We start from the raw sequence: 25,668 nt of genomic DNA, 5'->3' as shown, positions 1-25,668 counted from the left end.
TGGAGCCTGTGAACTACACATGTAGCAGCACCTGAGGGATTAATGCATCTGGTGTCTAATTAACTTCGCTAGTGGGCACTACACTTCTTCACCGTTTCCTCCCTCGGGCAAAACGACGGGCGAGCATTTTGACATACTAATGTGATCCAAGCAGAGCTGCGTCCGTGTCCTTTGTTCCTTCGCGTTTCACCTGTCCTGCCCCTTTAAGATTAGACATTTCAATCTAGGCGTGTTTCCTGCTGCCATTGACTAAAACAGAGAGCTGGCATCCTGCGGGGAAAAAGCACACCAAACAGCTTTACATATTCCCAACCACAGTGGCGTCTGTTTATCATTTTTAAGGGATTTATTTTTAATTTTTTTGCATTTAAACGAGGACGATTTGACCACGACCAGCAGCATGGTCATAGTCCACTATCTGTGAACGCGCAGCTGCTCGATCATTTATTATCATTTATTTATCGAGATGATATGAATGTCAACTGGTCAAGGTCTGCTCTCCCGATGCTACATCCGCGTTTGGATTTTCAAGCCTCTGGTGGGAAACATCTGCCTCAAGCCTTTGGATGAATTTCTGATCATTTACAGAAGCGACGGGACCGTGAAGGGATCGAGATTGTTTGTTTGAGCAGCCGCGGTGCCTCGGTGTGGGAATGACATGCTGCGGTAGAGACGGGGAATAATATTATGGACAAGGGAACACGGGTGATGTGACTGCGACGCTTAAAACGAAAAGAAAATGCTTCCCACTCGTGTCTTTGTGCAGAAATCATTGAGTAAGTCGTCTGATTTTGACTGAATACTGTTTTAAAGAAAATTGGCTGCATGAGTGCATATCCTCCCCAGCCCCATTAGGTTATAGTCTGAATCGATTTGCAGCATAGCAGTTTACATTAAGCAATCAAAGAAGACGAGGATCTGAAAGGAGGACACCATGTCGGCGGTGATGATCACGCGAAAGGTGCGAAAATGGGAGAAGTTGCCGGGTAAAAACACTTTCTGCTGCGATGGACGGGTGATGATGGCCCGGCAGAAGGGAGTCTTCTACCTGACCCTGTTCCTCATCATCGGGACCTGCTCCCTCTTCTTCGCTTTCGAGTAGGTCATTCTTCTTCATTCTGACTCCTAATGAGTTTATGAAAATGATCAGCAGCCCCACAAAGTCTGTATAACTCACTTTAAGGCTCTTAGCTTCTTCCTGATCCAGAAATCCAGAGTGTAGCATATTTATAGTTGCTGGCTATAACGTCCATCCTCTACCAACCAACTCTAAATCTGGACTAATAGATTGATAGAATTAAATTAGAAGTAAAATAAACTAAAAAGGAAGATTGTACTTTGCACCAACTCAAGGTGGTGCTTTGAAAATGTTTGTTTTATCCCAACAATTGTTCAATATTCAAATATACTCTGGTTATTATCCCGCTTAGCATCCCCAAGAAAAGGCTGCAGTCTTAAACCTGCAAATATTTGGTATTATCACATGGAAAATTCCTTAAGTGATAAATCACCAATGCAAATGGTTGCTCCACTTTTTAGTCTCATTCCAGTCATTTCTGTCTGTAGACGTGTGGATCCATGTTTTCTTTAAAGAAATTTCACTTCCTGACAGAGAAGGTTTATGACTGACCATATGCTGAGGGGGTTCAATATTTAATGGGCCGAGCTGTCCAGCTTTACGTCGGGTTTACCAAAGGAAACCTTTTTTTCTGTCTCAGCAGTTCTGTCTCAATTCACTACTCCTGCACTCAACCCAGTGGACTCATCATCCCCAAAGACGGCGTTGAGCTGCTCGGATGATGCAGACGAGTGTAAAATGAAGAACATGAGTTTGAATGAGCTCATAAATCAGTGCCGCCTTCATCTTGTGTCTTTGTTGCTCTTTCTTCCTGATTCTCTCGCCAGTTTTCAAGTGACGTGTATCAGACCACAATGATTTAGCAGAAAATCCCTCAGTGTTAACACAGTAACCTCTCTTGACTCTGGGTGTGTATGCAGTTACCAGGCTGTATGGATTTGGAGCATAGCAGAGGAGAGGAGTAGCTACTCTTGCATAGTGCCAAGCCCTTCCCATCTCTATCTGCAATGCACGTTAATGACCTCTCGCTTTTCTTTGAGTCTGGACAGAAGGAGCTGTTGTCCAGCTCGCAGCATAGAGAGGGAGAGATGATACTGCTCCCACTGAAACCTCCAGAGCTCAGAGGAGGCATTATGGCGACTAACGGCTAGAGGGTCGTTAGCTTGCTACGTTCATATTACAGCGGAACATAATTATCCTGTGTGGGGGGATGATATTGAAGTTGAGATGAGACCCAGACAACAGGGGGGTAATTGTGAAATTTGCCATTACACGGCAAGTAGATATATATCTGATTTAAACCTTTGTCAGAGTAAAAGCCTTCTGCAGAAAGGCTATGAGCTCCCTGTGTTCACATTCTGCCCATTTGATACTTTGTTTAATATAAGCATTAAAATAGTAATTCTGGGCTTTTTAGTTTTGTATAAAGGCAAATCTCCATCCAGTATAAGATGAAGATGTGCCTACAACTAACAGTAACAATGCATTGATCAACCGCAAAGTGATCATTTAGAATCATTTAAAAATCTTAACGTAAGTAACAAAAAGTGGAGAAAAATGCCCAAGGTACTTTCGTAGATTGGTGGAAAAATGTAACGGTAGAGTTGAAATGGGCACCAAAGAACTATTGGCAGTGATGGCCACTGCTGACGTAGCTTCCCGTGTCTGGACCAAAAAGTAGCACTTGAGTACATCGCAAAGACTACAGTCAATGGCCAGATGCGTGAGAGGAATTAGGTTGCAGTTGTCTGTATCCGTCATTCAAAATGGGAAACTTTAAGTTCTGCTGTTAGCTGGGAGGCTAGGAAGCTAGGACCATCTAAACCAGCAGTGCTAGGCTCTTCTGAATCATGCTGATCTGGTCCGCAGTTAATTAATTGTAGGTGGTCATGTCGTAAAACAGAAGAGTCTTCATGAGCTTATCAGCCAGTTGGACAGATCTGTCTGACCGGCGTGCTCTAATGCTGATCCAAGTTACTGAGGCGACTGCGACTAGTGACGATGATGCAGGACACATCACAAAAACTGAGGTCAGAGATCTTTGCTGACAGCCCACTCCGACAAATATCCGACTGTCAGCTTGGCGTAATGCAGACTTGAAGGCACTAAAAAAGCTACAAATGTTCACAGTTTTGGTCTTTTTAGCTGCAATAGTGCAGGTCCATTGTTGGTTCATTGGTTGGTTGACCTCCCACTGATGCAGAAGTAAATATTAAATATTAAAGCCTGTTGACAATTATGTTCATCTCAGTATCCTGTGTATCTCCTGAGGATTATTGTCCAGTATTTCAGTTTAAAGCAGGAGTTTGTGAATGTGGTGAAGCATTTGCTTTTACTCTGACAGAAGTTTAAGTCATATATGTCGTGGCAAGTTTGACTTGCAAAACTAATATCATCCCCTAACCCTGACTTGACAGCCTCAGTTGTCTTTTCAAATGTAAGCGTGTAAACACACTAAGATTCTGAACATGATAAACATTATATCTGCTTAACATTAGTATGGTCATATTGAGATGTGGTTGTGTTAGCACGCCAGTGTTTGCATTTAGCCTGAAGCATCAGTGTGTGCTGTGTGTGTGACCGTGTCATGACTGTGTGAAACAGAGCAAAGTATTTAGTGAACTTGTAAAAGGCTTGGCGTTGATTAAAAACAGTATACTCTACTGCAGTCTACTGCATGACACTGCGTCAATACAATCTAGGTTTAAGAATCAAAGCTCTGGAGGATTTGTTCCTCACATGTGGGCTTGAGGCTGAGCTGCATGCTGCACTGTGGCATCGATCGGAGAACGGTGAGGGCAGTGTCCTGGCGTCGGCTGGCTCATATCCAGCTCCAGCCGAGCAGACATCTCAGTTTTTATCACCAGCCATCGGCACTCGTGCGGGGAGACCTCTCTCTCCTTTAATTTGTGCTAAATTGCGGAAACGAGTGGCCGAATACACAAATGGAAAGACTCATTAGGAACAAGTAAACAAATTAGTCACTGAAGAGGCGGGCCAGGCCTGTTTCATTCTCTACGACTGCATGTCTTTACCCATTGGTTTAGTGTCTTACATGAGGGGTTTTGCATATAGTTAAACTGGATATTGCTGGCTTTGAAATAGAGCTTACATGCTTTGTTCACAGGCGTTGCCATTAATATGCAGCATCTTCAGAAGGCTTCCTCACGGTTGGATGTTCACAAATTTGGTTTCCATTTGCCTGTCGTAGATGTGTGTTAGATGTGTTGTGCATATATGCATGCATACAGTATGTGCGTGCGGATAGCCACCTATTGAGCTTGGCTGAAATTGGAACACAAGGGCAGTGTGTCATCTGCCTGTCCACCCCAGGACACTCGGCTACAAGGCTAGAGAAGCATATGTGCATGTAATGAGAATTTGTGTGTGTCGTATCTTTTTTTTCCATTCATGTGTTTTTGGTGCTCGGTTGACTTCACGTCCTTTTGTCGTTCTCATAAAATGTGAAGATGAAATAAAGGAGTGGTAGGAGTGCCCCAGCAGAGCCTGCAGAGCAAGTGGCTGCAGTCTAGAGGAGATCTTGTAACCAACCCCTGAGCCTCTCTCAGCGTTCAACACCACCCTGGCCTCCCTCTTAGCCAATCAGAAAGCAGCTTCCTGCAGAGGCCAAATGAGCAATAACATGATTTATAACCTGTTCAGACTGCATGCTCCATTTACAGTAACAGTGATCCACACGCTTTGTTCCCTGGATGTTTCCCTGCCAGAAGGAGAGTGCTGCTTTCCTGTGGAGGATGAATTGATAAATCTTACCCACATCCACTTTCATACAAAGAGGGAACGTCCATATCTTTGCTGTGTTTGGTTTTAAATAGATGCTCAGTGAATGTTAATAGTCAGATTTCCCATTATTCTTCATTTCACTTAATAAATATTCTATGATGCAACAGCTGTGATCCTTCTTTAATCCCAGGGAGAGGTCCATGACCCCGGCTCTGATGTTTCATCTCTCTCATATTGTATTTAAATGTTGCATAACGACGCAGGCAGATTTAAACTGCACATCATGTTATAAAGTCCAGAGCACAGATCACATCAGAGCGATGATGTATATAATTCAGTCTAAATACATGTGGGTAAAACTGACAAGTTCTTCCTCCAGGTGGTAAAACCAGCATCAAATGTCTTCAGATAATCACTTAATCACTAAAATGAGCTGCTTGATGTTTCAAAGATTGCCATTATGCCCTGTGGTTCAAACATTTGAGAGCTTTTAGAAATATAATGCTTTATTTTCTGACTGTATCCTGCAAAGGAGAGAGGGCAAGCAGAGTTTGCGAGCTTTTGTTTTTTTTAACAGCAGTGCCCTAGAAACACTCAGTCTACAGATGTTTGTGTGACAGAGGCCCACGGCTGATTTATGTGTGGTGTGATTCATGCTGGACTGCTTTAACTTACAACCGTTAAGAATTAATAAAACGAACGGCTTGAAATGTTCAACAAAGGTAACATGTCATGAGTCACCATGCATGACTTAGCAACATATTAATCCTGGGTTCATAGGTTTTATTGGACGTTAAGGTGCTGAAGTGACTTTAATTCTGTGATGTCATCCTGACTTAAGAGAGAAAATCCTCTGGATCAGAGGCTTTAAGTAGAAGCCCAAATACGTACATGTAGGAGTAGCAGTAGGTGGCTAATCTCTATCTCTTAAGTAATAATTTCATCTGCTTCATGTTATTATTGTTGTTTCTGAACCATAGGTTTATCAGCTAACGATAACCTCTTACTGCACAACCAACAACTTGTCTCCTAAATACAGAATACGTGGGTCTTTACCTCCAATCCATTCTCTAATCTCCAAGCCAATATGCATGTGATGGCAAATTGAACAATAAAAATCACAAGAATGAAGATGGGGCTGCAGTAACAGGCTGCCGCTAACTGCAGCGTTGGAAATAAATATTAGGAACAGCAATAATGTCTTGTTATCAAGATTTTCCTGAGTGCATCAGTGTTGATTTGTTATGATCCATTGTGCCAGCTGTAAATAGTCACTGATGAAAGAATCATTAACATCCACCTTTGCCAGTGATTTATTATTATGGCAGTTTATTATTATATACAACAGTTGGAGAGATATCACCTGGCTCCAAAGGCAACAACACCAGTTCTTTTAAAGCTCTCAGAATTCTCTAGGATTTCTCAGACACAAGTTTCCATACAACCACAAACTCTTGTTTTCATACTTTCACACAAACCACATATTAGTTGTTATTGCAGTGACCTCAGAAGACGATGTGTCTAAGAATATGAACGCCACCCACTTCAAAACTGGAAGTTAGCTGGTTAGCTTGCTACATTGTTATCCCTCTTCTTGCTGGTGTCTTCTTGTTGGTTGCTAGTTGGTAGCTGACTGCTGGCCTGCTGGTTGGTTTTTCAGTTGGACTGGGCTTCTAGATGTGTTTTGCACTTGCCTTGGGATTGTAACATCTCATCCTGTGTAGTAATAAATAGTAGACACCAACATTTGCCTGGCAGTGGTGTTCAACAACAACTTTTACCACTTTCCCTATCGTAATCATAATTTTATGAGTTTTATTTGAAAGTCGCACTCATTGGCTCTAAGGTGCTAGTTGCCAGATAAAGAGGCAGGAGACCGAGCTAGTTGGTTTAGTTTTTGTGTAAGTGGTATGTTAGTGTCATTTGGTCGTCTGATAGATTGTCCTTGCTGATGAAAACCTTTCCCCTTGTAGACACAGGATATGATTAAATCCAGTTTTTCTGCTGCTTCTTTGATGACTGATGAACACAGAGCGTCACCGCTCTTGCACCACCCTGATCCCCAGCAACAGAGGAAACGGTCACGTCCTGGAAGGACATGGGGGGGGGCTTGATGGGAAGTGATAATAGAGTGTGCCTCAGATACCCACCAGTCATCAGTGCGGGAATTACACTTCATCGACAGGCTGCAGTTCCTTAGCCTGAATCGTGCTCTTCGCTGCCTCTGCACTAACAAATGGGACAAACATACGTCTCTGTGGCCTGCATCAGTGGAAATCTCTATTGATCTGATCTCTGCTCCTTGTTTCCATTAGTGTAAAAAGACACTGCAGGGAAACTGCTCAGACTAGTCCAGTAGGTGTGGCGTTGTCAGTTCTCAGGTATGTTGACGTACCTGCTTTATCTGCATACTGCAACTGAACAAGTGGACTTTGTTCTCTGCTGCCATGTGTTGACTGTCAGTTTTATATTCAGCTACATCCCTTTCCTTTTTAAACTTCCTTTCAGCTGTGTGTTAGTGCGTGTTGGGAATGAAAACAACACCCAGACAATACAAAACAGAACTATGGTTAACACTGTAGTAAATGAGTAGACACTGAGATTATCTATTTTGTCCTAAAGCCAGTCCAAAGATATTCAAAGACACTGAAGGGCAGCCACAACGGTGAAAGTGCGAGCGTATGTATAATTTGCTTGAACAAAATGAGATGGATGTGTAAATGTAATATATCCTGTTGGTTTCTCTGTGGCTGGTTTTATGCTTGACATGGACGACAGGTGTTTGTGTTGTTCAGGAAACGGTCCGGCCCTCGACAATCCTGTAGTGCAACATTAGTGTTGCATTATGAATATATGATCTCATCCTCATGGGAGGGAGATGAGGCCACGCAGTTTAACTATTAATAAACAGCATGTGGAAGCCTTTGTTGCTGCTGCCGCTGCTCTCCTCTGTCACAGCACTTTGCTCTGCAGCTCACATCTGTTATCGCACTCAGAGCAGCAGGCCGTTTTGGAGGAGCCCTGCTGGCCCTAATCTCAGTGGCCTGGCAAATGGAGCTATGCAAATGTTTCGCTCTTCTGTACGGCATAAGGTGGTGTTGTTTATTCATGGCCATGACTTCGGCACGGTCCAAAGAAAGGACATTCCTCTCAGTTCGTGACCCTCTGGTCAGAACAGCAGTTCAGATCTTGTATGGTATTGTCATGTCAAGCCCTCTACACACATGCTCTTTCTGAGAGGCCTTTCCTGTTTCTTTTAAGGCCGCGACACATCAAGCCGACCGTCGGCTGTTGGCTACTGTCAGGCAGTTGGTGGCTTCACAGCATTTTCAGCATGTTGAATTGATGGTTGATCAAGTCGGTCTGAAAGCTCTCTCTGGGAGAACCAGTAGAAAAATGGAAGTGATGAACAAAAACAAAGCTAGTTTTATGTTCAGATATGACCATTTTCATCAACAACATGATCATCTAAGATTAGTAACCTACTGCAGGGGTCTTCATTGTGTTTCAGGCCAAGGACCCTGAATTGATGGAGAGATTAAGTAGGGACCCCCTACCCCCTACCTATATGTGTTCTATATAAAAATAGGCTTAGTGCTATTTATAATTATACATTATTATTATCATTGCGTTCAATATTAAGCTATCCCTTTTACTTTACTAAAATATATTGGATTCATGGTAATGTGTATTTAAAGAAATTAAAATTTGTGGGGGAAAATTAAAAAAAATATATAAAAAAAGTCTAATCAACCAAAGATTTTACCTGTAGTCTTTTTGCCAGCGTGTTGTTGGTGAAAGATTGGAGATGCTTGAACTAAAAACTGTGACAGCTTAACAGAATGAGGAAAAACTAGTTTCTTCCGTTTCTTACTGATAGAAACTTAAAACACGTTTTAACTTGGGTTTCTTTCTCTACAGATGTCCGTACCTGGCTGTCCATCTGTCTCCTGCCATCCCAGTCTTTGCTATCCTTCTCTTCCTCTTCGTCATGGCCATGCTGCTGAGGACCAGCTTCAGTGACCCCGGGGTGCTGCCACGGGCCCTTCCAGAGGAGGCCACATTCATCGAGATGGAAATCGGTGAGCTCCAGGAATAGTTGACAGACACTTTTAGAAACATTTTTCTGTATTCTCAGGGGAGTATTAAGCATTCATTTTCTCCACAATAACCCTTCAAATATTCACATATTCATGACTAGATGGGAATAATCAAAATGCATAAGTGCAGAGTTTCACATCTCAAAGTTTTTGTTAATCTGCTTCATCTGGACATGCGTGGGTGTTGTCTTTTCAGATTTTATTTACTCTGACTGTCAACATAATCAGATTGAAATGTTGCTCCATCCTGATTGTTGCGCAAAACTTTGACACGAGCTATTTCCAAAAGAGCCTCGCCCACTTTCCACCAATATGTTAAAGACAGATGGACACATAACCAGAGAAAACCTTGGAAGTTCACATATTGATTATCAACACTCACTGTAATATTCTGATGATTCTGTGATAAATTTACAAATTTATTTTAAATTTTATTTTGAACTTCAGCTCAGTTTTTGATTTCTTTCCCGCAGCTTTACTGTTTGGTTCGATGTTGCGAATCGTGCTTAAGGTCTTTTGCCTCAGCAGCCAGCTGCTGCACACCGACCAAACAGACGGAGATAGTGACTTGCTGTGGTGCATTTAGCAGCTAAAGAGGCAGATATTTCCCACGGGAGTCGATTGAAATCAAACCTTGAAACCACAAAAAGAGTGAATATTTGACCTACATTCATCAGAGGGGTAGTAATGCTGCTCCATACATGCTGAATGTGCAAATGTTCATGTACCATCTGAGAGCCAGTGCAGGTTTCTGCAGGTTTTGCTGTAGCTCACCTCGTCCTGTGTGCCAGTCGAGTACCTGTCCTTGAAGTGTGCAGAGTATTATGCACAATCAGTGCTGATAATACCCTGGGGCAGCTTATTTACATCTGTTTGAATGCTAACAGATGTTACAGGATAGTTTTAGGAATTCATGCACTGTTGCATCATTGTTATCAAATGTGTTGCATACATACTTTGTAAAATGATGTCAGAGATGTGGCCTACAAATCAGGTGGAAGTAGCTCAAATGAAACTATTTTGGAGGCATAAATATTTCAGTATATACCGTACGTTAGCTTAGCAGTGAGCGGACGGCCTCAGACCTGTTGGTTTATTCATGTTTGTTATGCTTTATGTTGTTGAAGGTTGGGTGTGCTCATCTGTGGCTGTAGACCTCAGTCGAAACAAACTTTCCTTACAAACCATCCGTTTGTCTCATTACACAGAACCCACCGTCTGTTCGGAATGGCAGCACTTTTGGAAACAAAACTAAATGAGACCTGTTGTGTGTGGTCTTGTGCATTATTGCATTATTATCCACAATACTTCTGCAGCGTGCCCCCCTGCCTTTACCTCCCCTCTGGGTGCCTGCGTGGTGGTTCAGTGCTCTTCGTCTCTGTTAAAGATTCACGGTGTCCTTCAGCCAGCTCGCGTGCTGTCACACTCCAGACAAGAAGCATGGGAGGAGACTGGCCTCTGCTCATCACAGAGGAGGGCTGTAAAAGGAAGGCTGAGGCACTTGGCCCTCTGAGGACGGGCTAGCTGGCAGCCAGCGCTGCTCTCATTACGACCGTGACTCATTCTGCTCTCTGGTTGACAATAGCTCAGTGGTCGAACCGTCTTTAACCTCAATGACCCTGATAGAGAATGGACTTCTTCTGCATATAGTCCACATGGGGAAGTTGGATATTATCATTTTGATTATGCCTGCAACTGGAGCTGAAGCATAAAGTCACGTAGTCAATTGACTGATTGACAGGAAACGACTATTTAAATAATCCATTAATTGTTGAGACATTTTTTTTTTCATTAGTTATTTAGGTAAAAATGCCAGTCATTCCCCCAGATGTGGTAATCTGCTGCTTCCCTTTATAAAAACACTCTTCTGGGGGTTTTGGACTCTCACTGAGCAACTTTGAGGCAAAAGTTATGGATTACAAAATAAATTGGTTTAACCTATGAAATGTCAAACAAAACCCGTTTAAAATGTTGTGTCTCAGTTGTAGCTGTAGCATCATTTGTCATCTTACAAGTACATTGTGGACAGCATTTGCTCCGCCACCTGGGATCCAGCTCATTTATCAACACATTTAAAAACACAGGATATAAACCTGTTATCAGTTCCACATTGATTAAAAAGATGTGTTAGGCTTCTTCCCTGCATATTTGTAGTTCTGACTCACATTTTCCAGCTAGTTAATGGCAGCCTCATATGAAACATACTGTTGTTGCCGAGTGATATCAAACATATTTCCCAATATGTCAGACTATGCCTTTTAAACCTCACCCTACATCCCCTCCAGTATTTAAGTCTTGGTTTCACATGCTTATATGTAACAAAAAAAAAACATCAAGCCTTTAGTATTACCTTGGTTTTATGTTTTCTTTGACCTTGTTTGCATGTAGCCTCCTAAACCTTTCTCCGACTGACTGCTCCTTTTTTGGGTTTCATTTTTTGCATTCCACATAACATAACTCATGCTTCCAACTTTAATGCTGAAATAGAATGGGTCATCTGACCACGTTGTGGCAGCTCAAATGAAGCACTTTATTTACCACCTTACATCCTAGACTTGTAGATGTTACACGGAAGGTTTTATTTTAAACGTTACTGGAGCTGTTTGCTGTTTTGGCCGTTACTAAAAGCCGTTGGAGGAGCTGGGCAGACATGTTGATGAATTCGCTGCAGCCTCGACGCTCTGTCCCCTCATCCTGTTAGCGGAGGTCCCGAGGGGGAACGCTAATACAGGGAGCGGCATCCTCTTGGAATATATAATGCCACCGGCAGATTGAGCAATGCTACCCGAGGGAGAGGCATCATTCCCCCTGAGTGATGACTCGTAAATGTATTCTCCACTGGTTTATCCTGAAGGCCACTAATTCTACATTCTGCAGATGCACAAAGCCAAGTGTTTTGTGCACGGTTGTGATTTATACGCTTTCAAATGTTTTCTTTTTTATAACACATTTTTTCCGCTGATGGCTCAATAGAAATGATAAATATGCAAGTTAGTTAATGTAGAATTCTTCTCTGCACACTTTCTCCAGTTCACGTAAATAAATGTCCACAAATACCGCCTTCTTTATCTAACGTAACCTCACAAAGTCAAATGAGCGTTCATGCTCTCTTCCATTAACTCCACATTTGCACCTGTCCACTGCAGCATGTTAATGGCTGATTTCTCCTGAGCAGTTACTCTCCTGAGAGATTGCAGCTGGAAACCTTGTGATCATTAGGTGGACTCTTAAGCCTCCCTGCTCATGCAGTGTCACATAATCTGAAAACTCAGAACAGCCGAGAATATTGAAGATGTGAGAGTTTCATACGGCTGGTGGCTGCTGCTGTCTGGGAAAATAAACTCTGTAAAGGGAGGTTAGTTAAAAGCCAAGTACAACGTGACACTGTGAATTAGAGTACAAATAGATAATATTAACAGTTCAGCACATAAATCCACTACCATCGATACTGTACTGAGCCGGTGTTTTCATTCACCGACATGCTCCAGGATTATTGGTCCAGATTTACAGTATGTGTTACATTTGTCTTGTCACTAAATAAACTGTATTCGATCACTTCTTCACCGATCTTTTTTTTTTTTTTTTGTGGCCACCATCACCTAATGTTTTTCTTTTTGTTTCCACAGAGGCCGCCAATGGGAACGTCCCAGCTGGTCAGCGACCACCACCTCGAATCCGCAACGTCCAGATCAACAACCAGATCGTCAAGCTCAAGTACTGCTACACCTGCAAGATCTTCCGACCACCTCGGGCGTCTCACTGCAGCATCTGTGACAACTGCGTCGGTAGGAAGTCTCCTCTGATCCACTGTCAGTTACCGTTCAAACGAAGCCTTTACAAGTAGAACAATGAGACAGGTTTATTTTGGCTTGGCAGTAAAGGAAAGGTTAGGGAAGTTGTGTGGGGGAAAAATAGCTTGTTGACATTATTCTTACTAAACCTTCAGATTTAATCACGTCTCTGCGTTCACTTGAAATTATTTAAAGACATTTAAAGCTTTATAAATACATTTTGAACTAAGCAGATGGGGTGCAAAAAACTGAAACAAATGCACCAAAGTCTTCACAATGGCATTTTTTGCTCTTGTGTTCGGTGAACTTTTGACGGCAGTTTGAACCATGCAAGTGTGTAGTGGTGTGTGTACGTCGCTCTGTCAGTCCTGCAGAAAGACAGTGTTTTTGGCTGCTGCTGATGTTTGGGGAATGTGTTTAAAGGGAGCGTAGACTCATAGGCGGTATGTGAGCAGACAGTAGAGTCTCAGAGAAGGAATAAGTGCTCAGTCATTGTGAACACTGGTTGATCTGTGTCCACCTGCTACACACACACAGCCCTGGCATGACACAGCACCATGCCTCAGTCAGTATTCCTTACATTTTGTTCAACTCTCTGATGGAATATGCATCAGACCATCTATTATATTATAGAAAGATACCAATGTACAGTTTAGTTGTTTTATAGAATATAGTAATAGGGGCCTGCAAGCCTATCCTTAACTCCACCAGTATTGAATTTACAGGGATTTTAAGGCTACAGCCATGCTAGTGTGTTAGTGGCAGCATGCTGTATTTTGTGGTGGTTTGTGTTAACACCAGTTGGTTTGTGTTAACACCAGCTGTTAAAGTACAGTTTATTAATTCTTGATGATCATGTTGTGAAAATATTGGTGCATTTAAATCTTCTGCGTGGAACCCTTGACCTTGAGTAGTTTTCTTTACATTGCTGTTGTCGTGCACTGGTTCAAATTTGCAACTGTTAGCTTGTTACCATTAGCTGACAATGGTGTTCAGCATATACCCTTTCTGCTGTGTTTAGTCATTTTAGTTTACCGTCTTAGGGCGTATTCACACCAGGAAAGTCCGATAGTTCACTTGTTTTGGTCCGGACCTTTTTTTTTTTTTTTTTTTAAAGAAAAAGGTTCGGTTTGTATTCACATTGCATTTTTTGACAAGCGGACCAACCTTATAAAATAACCCACGTGTGACCCGTAGCTGCTCTCACTGGATAAAAATTACTGGCGATATATTTGGTGAAGTTTTTTCACTTTAAACCGACACTGCGTCTGAGTCTGGGTAAAGCCTGCCTCACACATTCACTCTGCGATTTGGCCGTAGACATCGGCATTTTTGTGCATCAAGGAGCTGATATATGCTCTCCTCCGACCCTATATCGAGGAGGCAGTGCTCTCTTCTGTGTCCCACATTGACCCACAGCTCATTCTTGGTATAAAATAGAAACAAATGAATGAATGAAATGACCAATGACCAATCAAAGGCCTTAGTATGCTAACATGTGTTAATTACTGCTAAATAGTAAAAAAGCTGACATTGATTTTTGGTTACAAACCTACACAATCTGCACAAAGTAAACTTTTGACAATACTAGAGAAAAAGTCATAGGATCACAGAGTCATCAGGCTCCATCCCCAGGGGAACGTGAATGCCACTGCCAAATTTTCTGTTTTGTGGTAATGGATTTAGTTCCTTAGTATAATATGCGCTGAAACTGTTCTCCATTTCACCCCCAGTGTGTTTGAACAGAAACCAGCAAAAGTGTGTAAATATGTGCTCTTTATGTTGCAACATAAAAATGATCCATTCTTTGTGTCCGTCTTGTATTCCTGCCTCAGTGTTTACTGTAGATTATTGTGAAACTTCATCCAGGGAGTGCAGCGATGCCTGTTATAGAGAACAGTGTAAAGCAAGACGTTTTCCTGCATTGTCCGTTTGACCCTGTCCTCTTTTCACCTGGCTCGGCTCCAAATGAAAAGGAGCGGCTCAGAGGAAGTGGTCGCTATATTTAGACTCCACACTTAAAGAAGCTGATTCACGAAGCTGTTTTTGACCAAAAGTCTGACTGATCTGGAGTATTTTTAACAATCATTTGATATCTAAAATTGTCTTCTGTCTTAGAGGACTGGTTTCCATATTTATATTTCACCCATTTCTTTTCTTTTTCAGACCGTTTTGATCACCACTGTCCATGGGTGGGCAACTGTGTGGGCAAGAGGAACTACCGTTACTTCTACCTGTTCACGCTGTCCCTCTCCCTGCTCACAATTTACATCTTCACCTTTGACATCGTCCATGTAGTGATGCGTGAGTATCTTGTCACTCGTTTGTCACAAGTCAGAATGAACACAATGGTGCGATGCTTTAAATAATGATAACGCATGTATGGATAAATTAATTTTGCAGAACTACGTGAGACACGAGCACATTAGCATCTTATAGTCTGAATGTAAATGCATGCCTCACCTGTTCTGAAACTACGGCTTATTTCAGACCGGGCTTTTCCTGGAGAGTGACATGATGAGCAACAGCTTGACGTAATTCTGTCATCCTTACCCATTTTACTCAACACAGATGGCTTGAAGATCGAGAGACAAGAAAACATGAGGAATATTTCTTGTCATGATAATTAGCTCTGGGCGCGTTCTCTACGGTTAATATGTAAAAACTGTTCCTCTTCAGGCGAAAAATGATTAACTTTTCTCTATGTCTTTCCTTCTTCACAGGCTCAGTGGATCAAGGATTTTTGAACACTATAAAGGAAACCCCTGGAACATATCCTTTTAAGCTCTGACCACAGGTTATACCAAAAAAATTATGTGTGTGTGTCAGGATTTTAATTGAAAATGAGAGTAAACACTTCTCCACTGAACCACTTACCCGTTAACTGGTGCGGCATCTTTTTTAGCGTTTCATAAACCAATAACACAACAGAGAGCCTCTAAGCGATGGAGTAAACAGTGTTTTGTCGACTCTAATTTAAGCTTCGCTACAAATTTCTCACACAACAGTTCTATTCCTAACTTTCAGTTTTCTGTGTGAATCATCAGCTACCGGGGGCACGCAGCTCTAGCTTCAGTCGTTCAGCACTGCATTATGTACCATCAAGTGCACAAGTGTTTTGCAAACTGCTTTATCTACCATGTGAGAAGCTTTTCTCATTATACCGTATAATACTTTTATGGATTTAATTCAAGTCAATGTGAGCTGGTCCTTGCATTGGTTTTGCAGTTAAAATGATAAAAACTCGTTGTGCCTATTCTCCTCTTTGTTCTGACATTGGATTTAATCATGTTACATCATTTTGCTGTCACCTGCTGTCAACTGTTTAATCAGTGACTGTGAGTCAGGCACAAAACATCTGTTGCTGTTTTCTTAACTGGAGCCCACTGTGCTGGAGGTGCTGGTGTGTTTCTTCACCTTGTGGTCAGTGGTGGGACTGACGGGCTTCCACACCTACCTGATCTCTCTCAACCAGACCACCAACGAGGACGTAAGTTCACCTTACTGTGTATTTTTAACACTTTTCAATGAAAAACCTGCAGACCGATGGTGTTTGGCCTTAGTTAGTGCTCTCAGGTGTGACTCACGCTGCACGTGTTCAGGTTATTTGGGTTCACACGGCCTCTGTAGAAAATCCCGTTGGCTTCTGTGCAGTTTCTCAGTCATTTCTGTGTCTTTTCAGCGGGTTAATAGGGCCCTTTCCTGTTGAACTGTTACATCATATAATAAACAACTGCAGTTGTTCATGCAGCAGACCGGCATTTCAAACAACAACCAGATGGATAATAGTGCAGCTTTTTAATCTCGTACTACTTACTGTGAGTGCTACTTATGGTGCAGATAAGATGTGCACTATCCCTCAGGTGCTTCTTCTACTGGCTCTGTTTACCGTCTTCTTCTGCGAAATAGTGATGTTCGATACCATCGATTTCCTTTCCGATCCGATACTGAGTAAAATTCAAGCTGGTATCTGTGATACCTATCCGATACCGATACTCTGTGTAAATACATCCTAATGTGTCTGGTAAATCTAAAAAAAAGTAGTGTATTTTAAATTATAGCTTCATAAAGAATAAAAGACATCAGAGTAATTTAATTGTTTATTTTAAACTCTGAAGTATACAATCATACAAAATAAGTGAAAATGCTGTTTAAAACAGTTTGCACAAGAAATATGTAAAATAATAAGGACATTAAAATAAATGAGTAACTATTAAGAACCACTATAAAATGAAAACTTGCATCTTAATTCTGACACTGTGCTCTCCTCTTCTGTCCTCCTCATCATAAATGCCTCGTATTCTGTGTTGTGATTTAACCTGAGGTGTTTCACAAGGTTTGTTGTGTTGCCACAACTCAATAGTTTAGTTACGTGTTACTGTGTTCCTACATTACCTCGGATGACTGAAGTATGGAAAGTATCGATACTTTGATTTGAGAATTGATTTTAGAGCAGGAAGACCTGGTATCGGAAGTATCGATATTTCTGTATCGATTCACGCGTCACTACTGCGACTGGCTTTCTTGGATGTTTTTGTTCCGGGGTCATGCCGGGGGAAATCGATTTATAATCGCATTATCTGGGTGTCTAAATCGGATAAGGAGAACTCTGTGTTTACATGAGCTTAAGTTATCCAGTTAAAGTCGGATTCACGTGCATGTAAACGTACGGACTGAGAGAATGAGGTGTTTTCCAACTGCAGCACGCCACACATTTAAACTTTTGTGATTTCCTCAAAGTTGAGTATTGATTACTTTTTGAGGCCAGAAAAACCTATAGCTCCCTTGAGAAATGTCCAGCAGAGCAGGTTCATCCGTATCCACATAACTCACCAGCTCCCTTTTCTAAAGTCATTTTTCAGCTTTCTAGCTGTAATTCCTACTGTCAAAAAGTTCACTCCCCTCCATCAGGCTGCTGTGTCCTTCTTTGACCCCTCAGACAACAATGGCTAAGGGGAGTGTTTGTTAAAGTTACCTAAACATATAGCACAAGCTGTTACATACAGTATACTGTTGGGTTTTAGTTAATAGTGCACTGTAAATGTTTATGTGTGTTCTTAGAACAAGTGACGTAAGCTGTGTTCTCAATACCTAAAACCAGGAAGCTGCACATAACTTTCAATGGAAGCTGGTAGTATGAAGCTTTAAACTAAAGCCACACATTTGTAATTGCGTGTCAATGACAGATATGAAGTTAAAAAATCCTCCTAAATGCATTAAGCCTTACACGTTTAAATGTTCACATGAAGGTTCAGATACTTCTCTGAATAAGGTTTAGCCGGAAGTATTGGTTAGTTAGACTCTTGAACCTTTATCTTTATTATTAATCTGTTTGTAAAACCAGGCGTCACGTGGCTGGAAAGATAAACTCACATTGCTGAGATGTAAACACCACTATTTCTAAGACCAGAAAGCAGTTTCCTTGACAACAGCACCACCTCCTTCAGCACCGAAGGACAGAGGGCTGTTAAACCGCAGCTTGTTAAACAGAGTTATTATATGTGGGCTGGAGGACGCCAACAGTAAACGCTGTGAACTTCAATAATAAGAAAATGGAGACTGGAAAAACAACTCATAATGTTTTAATTTAGTTCCGCCATGATAAAATGAAAAATCTACAGCAGTCTGAACTAAATGACCGCTAAATATAGTTAGGTCCATATATACTGATCATATCGCCAGCTAATCAAATGAATATTAACAATATTAATGAGTAATAACATATTATTTCATTATCATAGCACTGGTCAGTGGCCAAAACATAGCTGTAGGTCAGTCAGGGTGTCCATGCTGACCCCCTGTCCGCTGCCAAAAGCCCCGATAATGGTTGCATGAGTGTCAGAACTGGACCCCAGAGGAATGATAGGAGGCTGTTTTTCCACATCGGTGCCCAGGTGTAATGAGATAATTAATGTTATTTACCTCCGCCGTCAGTAGTTCTAAGGGTGTGGCTGGTCGGTGTATGTGGACAGAGGACCGTATGGAAAAATGCCTTAACCTTTCCTCCAATCAGGATGTGAACAAATGATAGCTGTGAGGCTGTCAAATTTATCATCTCTAACTGAGTCATTATTTAGTCACTGCACGCAGACCAGACGTGCACAATGAATCGTGGGGATGCAGGCGTGCGAGTTACTTGTCTGTGTATATGCTGCCGTTAATGTCTTGTATACTTTATCGGAGGGTTTCTCAGCCCACATCTGGCTGCAGAGGCTCTGATGAGAAGCAGCGGCAGAGATGGCGGGAGGTTCTAGATGTCTGAAAGCAAGAGCGCAACACTCACACTTTGTTGTAATGATTAATTTATAATTCCCCCTTTTTCTTTCCTGTGGGATTGCTGGCCTCATTTTTATTTTTTTTCCCCCCTCTGTTCAGTCCGTAATGAGGCGCTGCAGCGTGCACCTACTGTCTAATGATGCTCCAGGAGTTGAAACAATGGTTGTCAGCCTGGCTGTTTCAATATCTGTGATTGGGCTAATAATAGATGCATCGATACCTGGAGGGGCCGGGCACGTCGCCAGAGCACTGCTGTGGAAGAGCAGAAGGGGGGAGATGGAGAGAGGGGTAAAGGGGGGAGATAAAAAAAAAAAAAACAGGGGAAGAAGATGAAAAAAGGGAAGGCACCTTGAGTTTTATAGCTGCTCTGTTAACTGTGTCGCACACGTTCTCCAGCACAGCTAGACACACAGAGGCACTCAGTGACCTACATCTGCAGCAGCTAAAACAAAGAAGGAGGGTCAGTCGGTGCAAACTGTGTACTGTGAGACGTTGCAAATATAGATGCACGCAAATCAAACGAAAGGAAGGAAGTTTCTTCTCATCCTGACTTTATTAAAATGATCCATATTTTTTGAAATACGTTTCAAATAGATTTTAAGCACAGTTCAGTCTGGTAATTTAAATGACTTATGTTTCTGCTGTTTACCTTATAATTACTTTATTTTAGGGCAAAATCTTTGTGTGAATTCACAGATGTGTCAATGAATAATCAAAGTGGCGCTGCCACATATCACCCATGAAACCAGGAACCATTAAATCCTGACTGGATGGATTTTAGTAGGTCAAACTGTCCTACTATCCTGTCCGTGTAACATCTAAAAATGGAGCCACGCTTTTGAATAAGGGATAAGCTATAAGGAAAAATGTTATAAAGTAGAACTGAGTGAGATTTTAGGCGAGTCAGCGTGTGTTTGAGACGTTCTTTGATGCTTTGTTGAAGTTGTGCTACGTTTTGTGTTCCGCAGATTAAAGGATCCTGGTCGGGGAAGAACAGAGTCCAGAACCCTTACAGCCACAAGAACATCATCAAAAACTGCTGTGAGGTGCTGTGTGGCCCGGCGTACCCCAGGTAACAGCCCATACACAACTAGTTGATTGATTTTCTGGTAAATCTTTCCCGTCCTGTTTTTTTGTGCTAAGTTTTATGTCTCGATTTTCTTCCTGCTGTTGTCAGTGAGTTGTGTGTCGGTGACAGATTAGACTTTAGATTTGTCTGTCGCCTCTTTCTGGTGAGTAACGAGCAGGACGCAGCTGGTACTGATTTATTTGTCTCGTCCTCCAGCGTCTTGGACAGAAGAGGACTGATGCAGGAGGATCCACACATTTCTGGAGCTGGCTCTGCTCCCTCCTCCTTTAACAACCCAGCGCCACAAACCACGGTGAGGACACACGAACACGCTGTAGCGTCCTCCTCCACACGCACTGAATGGAGGCTGCAAAGCACAGAATAATAAATACGAAGCAGATAAGAACGTAGTTAGTTGACTTCATTAGCCTTTTGTGCAATGACTACCTTTTCATATTGTTGTGTGTTGATATTAAAGAAATGTGTCTATTAGCAGTAATGCTCACTTTAATGTTTAATCACCATACAAGATTAGGAATATTAATAATTTTAGATTGCCTGATTGCTTTGGGCAAATATAGTGACTGTAATAATAATAATCCTCCCATCACATTCTGAGGCTCTTGTCATTTTACTGCCTTGGATCTAATTAAGTAAATACATGATTTCATACCTCATATAAAACCATTACTGCTGAGCAGATGTTTTTGGTTGTCCGAGATCATCACACACTCGACAATAAAGCACATATTGTGGCTCCATATATGCTGTGGTGGCAAAAGGGAACAGGAAATCTACCCAATTTAAAGTATGCACTTGAAATTAATAATAAAACATCAATATCAATCAGGCTGTTAGGTTTTCGTCTGAAAGATTTAAAAATTTCTTTTCTTCTTTTTTTTTTTACACCAGGTTTAAAGTGAGATAGTCTCAAAAAATGGTGAGAACACAATAAACCGCATGTTTGTAGCACTGAGCTGAACTCAGTCCTTTGAGGCCTTTTAGTCCACTTAATCTCTTGACAGCTGCTGTTTCATTTTAATTTCATTTGTTACTTTAGCGTCATCCAGTGGCTGCTAAAAGTCGCTCTGTTGTTTAACCTCCTGAGACCCGAGCTTTTATTATGTCTGGGTTTTTTGGAATCAGTAGGACCTAAGATGTATAAAAACTAAAAAAAAAACTCATCATTGAACATGAAGTAGTAGTAGGTTTTGCAAAAAAAACAATGTCCTCATATGTGGACACTGGGATTATTTCATTATTTATATAACTATTGTTAATATAAAGTCACCCAATGTGTGACAAAATCTGTATCTGTGTATTTTAATGTCTGAACATGGCTGAACAAAGCGAGAACAATTGAAGTCCCAATGAGTACTTGCTAATAAGTGACATTGGAGCTAATTGCTATTGAGAAAATTTGCACATTATATCAAACTAGAAATGTAAATAATTTTCAACCCTAAAATCCAGTGAAATTCTGTCCTGTGATTGTAGAATGAATCCGCTATCATGCACACCAACTAGTGTATTGACCGTTTGCCATCCCTAGTTTGCAGACTAAAGCGTCCACTAATGAGGACAACCGGTTTAACTGAAGTAAAATAAGCTGCGATAAAACCTCAAACTTAATATGAGGATGCAGGGTGTCAGAAGGCTAATCACCTCTTCTCTGAATTAGCCTTCAGAATTCATTGCAGGTTTGTACCTTTCAGATATAGAGTGATTCTGTCCATCAGTGTATTTTCATCATGCTGTCCTCTGTCCACAGAAAACCACAGCTCCACTCATCCCCAATGAGCACACACCTGATGAAGCCAAGCCGGGCATTGCCACCCCAGCAGAGAAGAGCCCCTCCCCCAATGAGGAGCACCCTCCGGATACGAAGATCCCACCCCTGGCTTCGCCCGAGACTGATGCAGAGACATCCGTTGTCAAGGACAAGACCCATTAGCTTCACTGGGGGCGGCTCTCATCAGAGCCACTCCTCCTGCATCCTGCCTGGTCAGGAACTGAACCATTAATAATCAATGTCTGATTACTGTGCGGGTGACTCAGTTATTCTCTGACTCCATTCCCCCAGAAGATGAAGGTTTTTGCTGCAGCTCTTCCTCTTCCATCCTATTCTCACCGGCAGCTGCAGATCTGTCTGACTGACACTTCCTCCTGCAGGAGGAGGAGTGATTAGCAGCTTCCTGTCTCCTGAACACTGCATGGAAAAGACACACAGGAGAGAAGCTGCTGAACGACTTGCAGAACAAAAACTCCCCAAGCATACGACAACCTTGCTCTGATTGTCACTAATACATTTGTTCTTATTTAAAATTGTATAAAGACAGTGGTTGTGAGAGGCCTGTTCAAATATACTCCCTGCAAGTGTCTGGCAAACTCACAAGGTAACACTTCTGGACATGAGTGTCCACCGTCAGTTTATGTTGTGCATACATTACATGTCCTATGCAAACCTACAGAAGGCTGGACGAGCAGCTTTTTGAAGAGTGTGGATAAAAAGGCTTCATACACAACGTCCAGGCAGGAAGTGGACATATCCTCCGCTGAGAAATCCTAAGGCAACGTCTACCTTGTATTCTGATACTGCTGCATTCAGAACCGTTGCCACATCTTTTTTTTCTTTTGTTTTTATGTGATCTGATGCAGACCAATGGCTGTCCTTCCATTTTTTCTATAATCGAGGACATATTGTGCTTTCAAACACAGTGAAAGTCTTGTATCCAGGTGATGTTCAGCCTCTGTGTCTGTGAGGAAAGGCCTGATGAGCGTAGACACTCGTAGTAACAGTGCCTTATCGTGATAGTTGCACCATGTGTAGCAACCGAGGTCCACCAACAGAGACGCGCTTCAAGCAGGTAATGTTGGATGAGAATTTCTACAGAAATCAGTCCAGTTAACTGTGAAGTGATGTTTGATTATTAAAGGAATAGTTCGACATTTTATGAAACAAATTTTATTCAATTTCTTGCAGTGTGTTGGATGAGTAGATTGGCACCGTTCTTGTCTGTCCATTTTATATGAAGCTAGCTTCATATAAAAGTTAGCTTAGCATACAGATAGCAAACAGGGGACACAGCTAACCTGGACAAAGCTACATTATATTCTTTGCACACAAACAAGATGTGACTCAATAACTATTGAGCGGTATTGAGATAGTAGTAGTTTTATTTAACCCATTTCATGTCTGCATGCTAAGCTAACTAGATACTAGCCCTCATCTAACCTCTCGCAAGAAAGAAAGGAAGTGTTGTTTTAACCCTCCTATTACCTTCATTTTTTTTATCATTGGTGTCAGGAACAATAATTATCAGGAACAATGACTTATATTACATCGGGGCCATTGTCTGTATCAGTGTCCCCATTAAATAAGAAAAGGAATTAAATATGGAGCCAAAAAAACAAAAGATGTTAATAATATATTTAGAGACGTTAAAAATTGAATGGGGTCAAATTGGCCCCAAAGATAATAGGAGGGTTAAACATTAAAGGGACAATGGAAAAACACAAGTTTTTTGCTTGCTAATAGAAAGAAATGAATTTTCCTCCAGACTTAATTATAAATCAAATGTGAGAAGGAACAATCACTCTTTGGTTGAAACTGGTAGCAACCTGTGGGGAGTAGACGTTGCTACGTTTCAAGAGGTTGTACGTCCTAAAGGCTGAGAACCACTGAAATAGATCTTATGAAGCAAAAAAAAAAAAAAGAAAAAAAATCTATGAAGTTATTTAATTGTAAATGTGTTTCAGTGGGTGTAAATGTACTGATTAGTGAGGATAAATGACAGGAGCATGTGCAGCCAGAGTTAATTATTCAGCCTGTGAGCATCTCTTCCTGCAAATCACAACAGCTGATCTTCCTCAGAGTCCTCTCTCTTCCTGCCGTCTTCTGCCTCTCTCTCATATCTAACTCTCCTTTGCTGCGATGGTTGCATCGCCCACGGCCCGGGCAGCTTCCCCTGCAGCCGACTCATTATCGCAGAGAATAAAGAAAGAAGTTCGCACATTTTTTTATTTTTTTTTTTATTTTATGATCTTTTGCTTGCAGTGGTTGCCTGAGGGGAGAGAAGCGTCCACACAGAAGAACAAGAGAAAGTCCGGCTAATTCTTAGTATTTAAATGATGTTAGCTGATAGCGAGAGTTTGTACTAGTGATTGTGCTGTATGCGAGACAGAGTTTGTGCTTGTGAAATATAGTTGTGTAGCAATGCTAGTATTGTATCTGAAATCTGCCCAAGATGATTTATTATGAGAACGCTCAGAGTTTCTCCTTAATCCCCTAAAAATATACTTTACAATCAAGAGTTGAGGATCCAGGGATTGTTGTTCAGTGAGGATTTAATGTCATTTAAAGATGGATATCAGACACTATTAGATAATGAGAGATGAATCTAAGTGTGAAGCTTACAAATGTTTTATGATTTATTCATCTGTGGAGGATTTGTTTTGGTCAGAAAACAGAGGAAAGTTGGTGTATTCATATTCAAAACCCACACATATTTGATTTTTTATCATAAATTCAGGAAATGTTTACATTTTAAAAATTGGAAATTGAAGCAAACAATTGACCGTAACTTTGCTGCCAGTCACTTTCCAGCTCTACAGTTGGCGCGGTATTGGTTTCTGCGTAATAACTGAATGTTTGTTTGGAAAACTTTTCAACAAATGTTCCAGTACGAACGACTTAATCGGACCCAGTTTTTAAAGATGTACTCGATTCAAAGTATTCAAAGACATTTTTTGTGTCTTTGATCCATTTGCTTCACCATCACAGAGAAACCAAGAATGTTTGTTGTTGATATTCGATAAAAAGGGACGTTTGTGTTTCTGAGCAGACTTTGAACGGGCGGATGAACTTTTTAATTTTGAGCTGAAGGTTTTCAGACTGTAGAGCGACCCAGGTGAACTCTTGTATTTGATTCCTGTGTTAAACCCGTCATCAGACCTGAATGCTCTGATCAGTCTATTACACTGTATTATGTATACAGATACAGTACTACTATACCATTGATGGAACGCTTATTTATGTTCACTTTGTTTAGTATCAGCACTGTGATTATATGTATTTCATTCGGTTTCATTCACTTCTTTTTACATGATCAATGTGACTGGTAAATAAACAACCTTGTATTATTATAACTTGTCTTTTAAAAGAAGATTTCTTTCAGTAGGAGTTGGTGCTTTAAGAAACTCAGAGGTTGTGTTTCAAAATTCTGGAAATGGAGGAAGACTCGCAATGAAACACGAACGTTTGCTTCATGGTGAACTTTTCACTTACATTTTGCAATTGCTTTAGCCATGCTAGCAGTTGTAGCACTGCCAGTTTATTGCTCAATTCCATTTTTCTCCAGAAAGAGAGGACTAACTTTATACCTTCCTGATAATAATCTGACTAGAAACCACCCAAATAAATGTGAGGACACAGTTTACAGTGACATAAACCTACACACAAGAACAAATTGACAACTCAAACATTCAAATGATCGAATGTTACACAAAGAGAACAACTATCCTAATACTACCAAAGAACAGCATGTATTTGATATGCAAACAATGACAATGAGTGGTACACAGGTAAGCAGCAGCAGTTGTACATTTGAG

General features: G+C 41.3%; 1 protein-coding gene across 1 annotated transcript; it reads left to right on the top strand.

Moving 5' to 3' along the window:
* Positions 1-175: 175 nt before the first annotated feature.
* On the top strand, positions 176-25,206 carry zdhhc9 (zinc finger DHHC-type palmitoyltransferase 9). The gene is made up of 9 exons (XM_047585297.1): positions 176-1,098; positions 8,744-8,904; positions 12,549-12,707; positions 14,880-15,017; positions 15,437-15,485; positions 16,101-16,203; positions 19,958-20,061; positions 20,275-20,371; positions 21,830-25,206. The coding sequence occupies exons 1-9, from the start codon at positions 935-937 to the stop codon at positions 22,010-22,012; spliced, it is 1,158 nt and encodes a 385-aa protein (XP_047441253.1). The 5' UTR covers positions 176-934; the 3' UTR covers positions 22,013-25,206.
* Positions 25,207-25,668: the final 462 nt, after the last annotated feature.

This window comes from Mugil cephalus, chromosome 5 (assembly GCF_022458985.1).
Source record: "Mugil cephalus isolate CIBA_MC_2020 chromosome 5, CIBA_Mcephalus_1.1, whole genome shotgun sequence".
NCBI classification, from domain to species: domain Eukaryota; kingdom Metazoa; phylum Chordata; class Actinopteri; order Mugiliformes; family Mugilidae; genus Mugil; species Mugil cephalus.
The sequence above is the reverse complement of the archived record's forward strand: the minus strand, read 5'-3'. Positions and strand labels throughout refer to the sequence as shown.

What these genes read in the sequence shown, in the direction of transcription:
- zdhhc9 (XM_047585297.1), top strand. Translation starts at nt 935, where the DNA reads ATGTCGGCGGTGATGATCACGCGAAAGGTGCGAAAATGGGAGAAGTTG. An exon ending in CATCTGTGACAACTGCGTCG is followed by an intron (nt 12,708 to 14,879) that starts GTAGGAAGTCTC and finishes TTTCTTTTTCAG; the next exon opens with ACCGTTTTGATCACCACTGT. An exon ending in ATAAAGGAAACCCCTGGAAC is followed by an intron (nt 15,486 to 16,100) that starts ATATCCTTTTAA and finishes ACTGGAGCCCAC; the next exon opens with TGTGCTGGAGGTGCTGGTGT.